This window comes from Rutidosis leptorrhynchoides, chromosome 4, assembly GCF_046630445.1.
Source record: "Rutidosis leptorrhynchoides isolate AG116_Rl617_1_P2 chromosome 4, CSIRO_AGI_Rlap_v1, whole genome shotgun sequence".
NCBI classification, from domain to species: Eukaryota; Viridiplantae; Streptophyta; class Magnoliopsida; order Asterales; family Asteraceae; genus Rutidosis; species Rutidosis leptorrhynchoides.
Window position 1 is genome coordinate 89,761,791 of NC_092336.1, and position 11,259 is coordinate 89,773,049.

Genomic DNA, 11,259 nt, shown 5'->3' on the forward strand with positions numbered 1-11,259 from the left:
ACGCGTTAACTCCAACCAGTAATAATCGTTGCATCATAATATGGCAATCGTGAGATTTCATGTTCGTAATGTTGGTATTATCCTTGTTCACTTTGTGCCTGAAGTTTAATCCAAACCCATCTGGAAGTTTTACTTCTTTAATGAATTTACAAAAACTTACCCTGTCTTCGGGTTTTAAAGAGTATTTGGGAAGAGGTTTGAAGAATTAGCCATCTTTTTTACCATTGGTTTTAGGTTTGAGCCACAAATCTTTTCGAATACCCAATTTTTTCAAGTCAACTCGTGCATTGTGAGTGTCTTTGGACTTGTCATTCATTAATAAGGTACCCAAAATAGCCTCCAACACATTCTTTTCAATATGCATGACATCTAAGTTGTGTTGCAGTGGAAGATATTTCCAATACTCACGTTCCCGAAAAATAGAAATTTTAGTCCAGTTGTGACGACAATTAGGGGGACGTTTTCTTTTTTCACCAACATTTGTATGATTTTTACCGGGATTACCAACTGGTAACAAATCTGTAAGTTGGTTTTCGATATCAGCTACTTTGAACTTTCTAGGTTTAGAGGTATGATTAACCTTACCATTGAATTCTAAGCTTTCTCTGTATGGGTGATTCGATTCAAGGTTCGGTCTGTGACTGACAAAAACAATTTTGTTTTTCACACGCATAGCAGGAGTGTCCTCGTTACATGTAGGGCATGCTTTATAGCCTTGGCCACTCCAACCGGACAAACTACTACGGGCAGGATAATCGTTTATGGTCCAAATAAGCATTGCTTTCATTTGAAAATACGTGTTTGTAACTGAGTCATGTGTAACAACCCCTTCGGACCATAAAATCTTCAGTTCATCAACTAAAGGCCTCAAGTAAACATCAATATCTTTTCCAGGTGATTTAGGACCAGGAATTAACAGAGTCAACATGAGAGAACTTTCTTTCATACATATCCACGGCGGCGTATTGTACGTTGTCAATATGACTGGCCACATGCTGTAAGGATTATTCATGTTGCCGAATGTATTGAAACCATCAGCAGCCAAACCTAGTCGAACATTTCTGGGTTCACGTGCAAAATCCGGATATCTTTTGTCAATTTCTTTCCAAGCTCGACCATCTACCTGATGACGCATCTTACCCTCTTCATTGCACCGCCCAGTAGCATGCCAAGTCATATCCTTTGAAGTGTATCTTGAACTGTACAAACATTTTAGTCTTGGAGTTATTGGAAAATAACGCAAAACTTTATTAGGAACTTTTTTCCCCGTTGTGCGTTCATCTTTCCATCTACTCTCTTTACATATTGGACAGTTTTCCAAATCCTGGTATTCTTTATAAAACAAACAACAATCATTCTTACAAGCATGTATCGCTTGATACCCTAAACCGATCTTTCTCATCCACTTCTTAGTTTCGTAAAATGATTTCGGAATCGTGTTATTTGGGGGATGTGATTGTATGAGTAATTCTAACAATTGGTCGAATGAAGTATTCGTCCATTTGTTCAAGACCTTAATGTGTGTTAACTTGGCCAAAAACTCTAATGAGGACAACTTGCTACCGGGATATAGCTCGGTTTGGGTGGAGTCAATTAAATCCTCAAGAGCAGTTGCGGCCGTGTCATTCATAGTCTCATCGTCATTCGGACCTTCCTCCTCAAAATTAGGAACTTCCTCCAACTGAATATCGTGCAAGAAATTTCTTAGAGGGTCCGTTGTGTTGTGTACTTCGGGTGGTTGTGGTAGTTCACCGTGATGCCGCCATATGGTATAAGAGGGTTCAAACCCATATCTAGTTATATGGGCTTTTATATGTTTAGGTTTAAGAAAAACCGTATTACCATACTGTTTACATGGGCAACTACACTTACCGTGCGAATCCAAATTGTTATTACACCTCTCAATAAATGCATGAATACCTTTAATAAAGTCAGGATTAAATGTATGTCGTATAGTAGTCCACCACTTATCAATCGTCATAGATATTCCTTAATTAAATCAAGTTTAAAAGAACAAAAAACTTTAAAGTTAAAAACACTTAATATATGTATAATCAAAGTTGGGTGGTCCAACTATGGAAGGCAACCTAACCCACTCTCTGAATGTTTTGTCTCAACTATGGATGCGCACACTAATTTAATAGTTAGCAAAAATTCGGCAGCATTTCCCCTAAACTCCCCAAATATGTCGTATTAAACGCATATTTGTAGGAGTAAAGGGAAAATGTGTACCATAATTTTTGTAACTAGTAAATAAGTTATACGCATTCACATCCTAAAAGAGACAAAACACACCGAAAGCAGTCCCAAAAAGGGGACCTTCCAAAGTTAATTTCTAATAAATTAACCTTGGATGGGTACAACTATTCCGAAATTAACCACTAAACCTAACAATGTTCATAAAAAAATAACATTTACACTTATACTTATACTTGTACAAACTAAACATACAACTTTCATAAACATAAACAATAAACCCATCAACTTTCATCATCAAACCCATCAATTTACATAAACATAAACAATAACATTTACAATAACATAAGCATAAATATAAACATAAACATAAACATAAACAATAACATTTACACTTATACTTATACTTGTACAAACTAAACATACAACTTTCATCATCAAACCCATCAATTTACTAACTAAATAAATACTTAATTTTCAACATAACTTAATTTTCAGTTTATATTAATTAAAAAAATATTAATTTTCAACCTAAAAAACAAACATAATCAACATAATTAAGCAAAATTCGGATTTAATTAATAGTAATTACTCAAAGCATGTTTTTCTTGAGCATAAACATAATCACACTCAACAATCTTCAAAACATAAACACAAATTTCGGATTTAATAGCAATAACTCAAATGGGTTCATACAATTTCGGATTTAACTAAAATAAGCAAAAAAAAAATTGGATTTAACAAAAATAATGAAGAACATACCTTTGTTAGTGTTATTAGAGTTGGATTTGGTTGGAATTGCTTCGAAACACCTCAAAATCGCCGGAGTTCTTGAAGAGTTTGGGAGTGATTTTTTTTTGTTAAATGGCGACAGAAGCTCGGTGTACAGCTTTTTTGGCCAAACTTTTCCGGACGACTCTTTCTGGACGACTTGTCTTCTGGAAAGCTGGCCTGGAGGGAAACTAAAAGTGCAGCGCCATTTTTTTGGTGAAATTTTTAAATAATTAATTAATTTCAATCAAAATTATTAATTACTTAAGTATTTATTATTTATTTGGTGAAATTATTTATTAATAAAATCTATATAATTAAATAAGTATTTAATCAAAAATAACTTCTAAATTATTTTTATTTAATTAAAAATTAATTTTATTCACTTAAATAATTTTTTATTTACTTATAAATTATATAAATTAGATCCTAATTAAAACCTAATTATCATCATCGTCATCGTCATCATCGTCATCATCATCATCGTCGTCATCATCGTCATCGTCATCATCGTCATCGTCATCGTCATCATCATCATCGTCATCATCATCGTTTAGGGTTGTGGGTCTAGGGTTTAGGGTTTAGGGCTTAGAGTTTAGGGTTAAGGGTTTAGGGTTTAAGGTTAAGGGTTTAGGGTTTAGGGTTAAGGGTTTAGGGTTTAGGGTTAAGGGTTTAGGGTTTAGGGTTTAGGGTTTAGGGTTAAGGGTTTAGGGTTTAGGGTTAAGGGTTTAGGGTTTAGGGTTTAGGGTTGAGGGTTTAGGGTTTAGGGTTTAGGGTTTAAGGTTTTAGGGTCTAGGGTTTAGGGTTTAGGGTTAAGGGTTAAGGGTTTAGGGTTTAGGGTTTAGGGTTAAGGGTTTAGGGTTTAGGGTTAAGGGTTTAGGGTTTAGGGTTTAGCGTTAAGGGTTTAGGGTTTAGGGTTAAGGGATTAGGGTTTAGGGTTAAGGGTTTAGGGTTTAGGTTTAAGGGTTAAGGGTTTAGGGTTTAGGTTTAAGGGTTAAGGGTTTAGGGTTTAAGGTTTAGGGTTTAGGGTTTAGGGTTTAAATTTCCATCCGCGTCACATGTGACGTCTAATCTTTGGCGGGAAACATTTGGTGGGAAATTTTTGGCGGGAAAACAGATGATGGCTTTTTGTGCGGGAAAATTCTTCTATATAACTACCCCACTAATCACAACACTAGATGACTGCAACAATATGGCTGATAATTACCATTATGGTCCAGTGGAAACTTTGCCTATGAAATTTTGTCGATCTTGTGGTTCAAAGATGGTTCTCAAAACTTGCTTGACTGATGAGTACCAGTACGGTCGACGATATTATGGTTGTGGTGGTAGGTTCAGCACCTTGATGTCTACATTTTGTAGAAAGCGACAAATTTGGATTGATCCGCTCTGGTCTGAGAGGGCGCTTGAGGTGATACCAGAATTGTTAAGGTCCAAAAAAGATCTAGAACGTTCACTCAAAACCGCAAAACGTCAAGCAAAAATGTTGAAACTGATGTTAATTTGTACTTTTGTAGCATTTGTGTCGTATTTCATTTTCAACTAGTATTTCAGTTTCTACTATTTCAATGCATCTTCCATGCATCTTCTAGTATTTCATTGTTATTGTGTTTAATCTTTAGTTTCAAAAAATTGTAACCGTGATGTTGTTTTAATAAAAGTGACGTTAACAAAAAAATAGTGATTTATATTTGTAATAGTATGAAAATTTTAATAAGGTCTTAATAAATTACATAATCAACAATACTCCATAACAATACACCGACACATGCATAACACTGTTACAATACACCGTTACATAACAACATTACATTACACCGTTACGTACACCGACACATAAACACCGTTACACTAGGGCGGTACAATAATTGGATCATATATTTCCGGACGACACTTTCCTTTTTTTGAAGCCTCTTTTTTCGGTACAATAATTGGATCATATATTTTCGGACCACATTGGGTCGTCCGGGAAAACTTTGTGGATCTACTTAAAGAGTAGCCATACACACTCTTATCATCCATATCCACCCATTCAAGTCTCTCTATCTCCATCTCTACAATCACACTATGAATCAACCAACAAATAATAGACCTATTAGTGAAGGTCGACAAGTCAGACTATAAGATTTTCCAGAGATCGATCGTGAATTCAGAAGAATGGGTTGGCTTCCTTTCCTTTTGCTTGATAAGTTTTTTTTTCCTGCTCTCGTGCATCAATTCTATTCCAACTTTGAATTCACTAATGGACAATCGGTGAGGTTTCAAATCTACGACAGGCAACACGAGTATACTCTTGAACAATTTGGTATGCTATTGGGCGTACCATTTGAAGGTAAAAATATCTATTTTCCCAGTGAAGACCTCGAAGCTCTTCCTTCGGATATTCCAAAATATGACATGGCCATACTTGTGTGTCGTACTGCGGTACCATTCAGAACCATAGAACGTTCAGGCATCCTTGACGAATACCTTCGTCCGGGAAATATTGCTATAAGAAATGCACTTATTAGGAGTAACATGTACCACCGCGAACCAAACGTCACTCGATTGTCAATGACCGAAGCATGTCTTCACTGGTGCATAACTCACAACATCCAAGTAAATATTGCTCATTTGGTCGCTTCCCGAATGAATCAACTTTGTTATGCAGAAACAAGGCCTCATCTTCCGTACTGAGCATTTCTGAACCGTCTATTTACTAGTATTGGTGCGGTTGAAGGTCTGGTGGGACGACGTCCGATAACCACGTTACCTATCGACCGGTCCTTCGTTTCTGAAACATCGGCAGCATCGAGCTCAGGTTCTGAAAGTTCGTCCACTAAAACGGATGCTCGTAGTCATCCTCGTCGTCGTTATTAGTGTGTTTCAATACCAGTAATGTATTTGTGTTTAGCTATGTTTGTGTTTAGTTTTAAAAAATGTAACCGTGTTTGGTTTTTAATAAAAGTGATGTTAAAAAAAATAATCTTTTATGATTAGTAGTAGTAGTAGTAGTAGTAGTAATAACAATAATAATAATAATAATAATAATAATAATAATAATAATAATAAAAATAATAATAATAACAATTGTTATTATTATTATGGAGTCTTTATTCATTCAGTATTAATTATGGATTAAATTGAAATGTAATTTAAATGACAATTATTATTCAACATAACTAATAAAAACGATACAATTAATAACAAAATAAAAACGATACAATTAATACCAAAATAAAAACGATACAATTAATACTAACAAAACGATACAATTAATACCAAAATAAACACGATACAATTAACACTAAAATAAAAAAACGATACAATTAACACTAAAATAAAAAATGATACAATTAACACTAAAATAAAAACGATACAATTAATACTAAAATAAAAACGATACAATTAACATTAAACTTAACTAAACTTAACAGTTTAGTTGACAGCAATTAAAACAACTTTACTCATCTTCCAACACTAAATATAGAGAAATGCGTTTAGAACGCCAACTCAAGGTTTCTTTTATACCTTTCCACTGATCCTCTGTTCGGAGATATGTAGCAGACAATTCTGGAACACAGTCATCTTCGTAATACAAGACGTCCGTGTGTTCGAACGGAACCATTTCTTTCAAAAAGTATAGAAGGTCCTCTAAACCTACGTCGCGAACATCAATTTCTTCGAAAGTGGATTTCGAACTACGCGTATAATCATAGTCTCTCATTTGATTACGGAATCTACTTCCGTAATACACGTCAAAAGAGACAATCATCGGTGGAACGGTTACCATTTTCGTTGTATTTGATGTGTGTATGAGGGAAAAAATAGAATACGTGTTCAATATGTGTTGAGGATGAAGTATAAGTAGGCAAAATCGACAGTCGTCCCCAAAGGGTTTTCCGGACGACTTGTCGTGCCCAAAGGCTTTCCGGACGACTTGTCGTGCCCAAAGGCTTTCCAGACGACTTGTCGTCCGGGAAAAAGCCCGCGAAAACTTTCCTCCTTTTGGAGCCAATTTTTTTCGGTACAATAATTGGAGCCTATCATTCCGGATGACATTTGGTCATCCGGGAAGAGTCAGTCAAACATTCAGGAAAAAGCAAGCAGAAAAAGCAAAATTTTTTGTCGTTATGTGGCTTTTTGCGGGAAAACCCTGTCTGGAAAAATCGTTTTTCTTGTAGTGCTTCTATTTTGTTATAGGGTAGAAGATATATTGTCTACATCTCACATACCTCGTATATACGGGATTTAATATTGTTATTGATGTTGTGTTGTTTTCTCTGTGTAAAATGTGAAAAAAACACAATAGAGATCAAAATATCAAAACTTGTCGCTATAATGACAATTTGTTACGGCACTAACATCATATATTGACTAAAATATAATGTTGACTCTTTTAATAGTAATTAAATAATATTACTAGTGATTAAATAATCAATTGTTATTAAAAAGTGTTCATAAATGAATATTTTTCTTATAGTGGCACTACAAAAAGATACTTTTTTAATATGACGTGTGAAAAATATTGTTAATTTGTAACGGTTATATATTATATATATATATATATATATATATATATATATATAACAAATGTGACAACAAGCGCCAGAGTTTCGAAAGCATGAAATTGAGCTGATACCATTCACGTAGTATTGAAGATATATATATTGACATATATAAGTGTCAACTGCAGTAATTTTCAACATTTGAAAGGGTTAAGAAGGAAAAATATGATGACTTGTGAAAAACGATGATGACTTGTAAAAGTGTCATAAAGAAACAATCAATGACGTGTATAAGCGTTAAAAAGGAAAGTTGTAACAAGAGAGTTAGGGTTTCATCACAACCTCTATCAATCTTCAAATTCATCATTGTTGTTTTTTAAATTTATAATCGTAAGTTTATTATTTGATAATCGGTTTCCTATTTTGTCTTCAATTGTTGATTTCTTTGGGTTTTGTTGCGGATCGAGTTGTTGATAAATCGTTGAAAATGTATCAAACATACAAATTGTAAGTCTTAATCTCGTGTATACATTCGCTACAATTATGAGCTCTATGTACATCGATTCATCTTCAAAAATTGTAATCAATAGTTAGGGTTTTATCACGGCCTCTATTAATCGTCAAAATCACATTTGTTATTTGCTTAAATTTATAATCGTAAGTTTATTCTTCAAGTAATGTTCAATTGTTGATTTGTTATGGTATTATTGGATCATTGTTGATTGATAGTTGAGAGGTAACAAACATGCAAAATTTGATATGTAAGTTCAAATCTGTTCATTTTAGCCTATATTATCAAAGTTGATTGTTGATTATACTTTTTCTTTTGATAATATGATGTCTACATGATGAGATTAGGTACAAGCCGCATATTGTGAAAGTATCTAATTTATTACGTTAAGAGTGAAGAGTCTCAAGAAAGCTTGCTGTTCACTTCATTCTTTGTTTTAGTATATAGTTTAATTTAATAATTTAATTTCTAATCGTTGTATATTTTATACATCAATCATAAAGAGTCAAGTGGTGGTGTTTGATTTTAAGATGCTGGAGTCTCTACTATTAAATACTCCCTCCGTCCTAAATTAATAATCCTGTTTTAACTTTTCAAAGTCTTCTTTTTCCAACTTTAACCTTAAATATCTTCATTTATGTTATATAATATTGTATGAAAGTTATACCAATAAGAAGTACATCTAAAACCCAAACTATTCATATAATTTTTATCAAATATTATGTAACACAAACAAAGATATTTAAAGTCAAAGTTGAGGAAACAATACTTTGAAAAGTTAAAACATGACTATTAATTTGGGACGGAGGGAGTATCAAATAAATAGAAATACCAACTACAAAAGTCTATTTGGCATACTTCTAGCTTTGACTTTTAAAAGTACTTTATTTACAATTTTGACTTAAATATTTTTTATTGTGTTATATAATATACGTCATGAAAAATATATAATTGAAACCACGTTTAAAACTCAATCTATTCATATAAATTTCATCATTATATATATATACATATAAAATCAAGAGGGAAGCACTTTTTGAGGGGAAGTGGGGAAAAATAAAATATTTTTATTTTTTAAATTTTTTTTTTTCAAGCATCAAGATCACATGAAAATATGAACATTTTAAAAAGACACTTTGTGATGAATATTATTATTTTGGCGGGAAAACGCTCGAAGAGAAGAATGAAAACATGCATCATGTGTAATATTATGCTTCTGAGTTTTTTTTTAGGGTTTAAAAATTAGGGTTTATTAATTAGGGTTTAGAAATTAGGGGGTTAAAAATTAGGGTTTAGCTATTAGGGTTTAGGGTTTAGAAAATAGGGTTTAGGGTTTAGAAATTAGGGTTTAGATTGAATTTTTAACTCGAACGGTTTAGAGTTTAGGATTTAGGGTTTTGGGTTTTGGGTTTAGGGACTAAACCCAAAACACTAAACCCTAAACCCTAAACTCTAAATCGGGCTAAATTTTGAAAAAAAAAACTTCATATAAGATGAAAGAAAATAACGTTCCAAAAATATTATTACGAATAACATTACTCATGATGAATGTTATCAATTATTTCTCCGATCGTTTTTTCGTATAAATAATAACATTCATCACAAATTGTCTTTTTAAATGTTCATATTTTCACCTAAACTTGATGTCTGAAAATAATCGAAGAAAACGAAAAAAATTTACTTCCCCCAAAAAAAGTGCTTCCTTCTTGATTATAACCATATATATATATATATATATAGTGTATGTGTGTGTGTGTGTGAGTGTAAGTCTAGTGGTTCAAAACTATGATATGTAAGACCCGAAAACGATTTGTACATAATGTATATATTAAATGTTGGCTAAATTTCGTGACAAGAGGAAATGCGCGGCGCGCATCTGTCCGCGCGGCGCGCAGATGCGGCAGACAGCTCATTGTGCTTTTCTCTTATTTTTAAAAAGGGGAATTTTGGTACTTTCACTTCTTGGACGGATTTAAGACTACAAGATCAGTTTTAGGAGTGCCATTCACTCCTCTTTCACCTACCTTATCTCTTCCACTTCAATTTTAGAGAGAAAAAGAGTTCTTGTGTGAGAAAGCTCAAATCAAGGAGGAAGAAGGTTGATTCGGGTCAAAGCGCGAGTTTTAAAGTTGTTCATCTAGTCCCTAGCTACGTTTTAATTGTGATGGTATGTTCTAAACTTGATTTTCTTTACCTTGATTTGTTTAAGAGTTAGGGTTTGGGTCAATGGTGAACATAAAACCCATTTGTTAGTGGTTTGGGAGTTTTTGGGTAAGATTGAGTCATAAGAACTCAAGAATGACTAACCTAGGGTTTTAAAGTGTTACTTTGTGTTTATGGGTCTTAAATGGTTAGTTAATCACTAGCACACCTTGTTGTTATGTGAATGGGTGTTAATTTGATTTGTGGATGACCCAAATGGGTGTGTTGACCTTGGATTGGGCCAAATGAGTCTTGGGTGACCTAAGTTGACTAATGCGTATGAAAATTGGACTAACCTTGTGTTAATAAGTGTTTTAAGACCATAATCAATTGATGTTAGTGATTTGGTGTAATCTTGACCTAGTGTGAGGGTTAAGGGTGCAAATGGGTCACATTTACACTAAGGGTCAAAATAACACTAGGATGGCGAGTGAGTTGGATGACCAACTTGATGGTATGATTGATTATGTGCATAAAGTAATAGGTACGTAACATTGAAGGTTGCGAGCTTGATTACCGTTCACCAAAGGCGTTAAGGTGAGTGAAATAATTATACGTGTATGTATATAATGTATTTATTTGTGTGGCGTGAAATGTGGGTTAGTCGCGGTGTTAAGACACCACATTTTACGTGACGATTGGGTTAGTCGCGATGTTAAGACACTACTTCCGAGATTAATGACATGTGGGTTAGTCGCGGTGTTAAAGCACCACATTGTCGTGAAGGGTGGGCTAGTCGCGGTGTTAAGACACCACCCGGGGGTTAGTGATACGCGGTGTTAAGTATACTAACGAATGTTGTGAACACTGATGGTCTTTCGCGAGTGTAGTGCCCCGTCCTAATCTATCTGGACGAAGTCATCAACATTTGATCCCAGAGCGATGATCGACTCCAAGTAATATCCTTAAAATGAGAAAAATGCACAGCGAAAGATTTCTTTCATACCTGAGAATAAACATGCTTTCAAGTGTCAACCAAAAAGGTTGGTGAGTTCATTAGTTTAACATAAATAATCATTTCATAATTTTAATAGACCACAAGATTTCATATTTCCATTTCTCATAAACATACGTCTCATGCATAGAGATAAA

General features: G+C 33.9%; 1 protein-coding gene across 1 annotated transcript; it reads right to left on the reverse strand.

Moving 5' to 3' along the window:
- Positions 1-205: 205 nt before the first annotated feature.
- Positions 206-1,981, reverse strand: LOC139840799 (uncharacterized). Its single transcript, XM_071831044.1, has one exon. The coding sequence runs from the start codon at positions 1,979-1,981 to the stop codon at positions 206-208; it is 1,776 nt and encodes a 591-aa protein (XP_071687145.1).
- Between the last annotated feature and the right edge of the window lie 9,278 nt (positions 1,982-11,259).

What these genes read in the sequence shown, in the direction of transcription:
- LOC139840799 (XM_071831044.1), bottom strand. Translation starts at nt 1,981, where the DNA reads ATGACGATTGATAAGTGGTGGACTACTATACGACATACATTTAATCCT.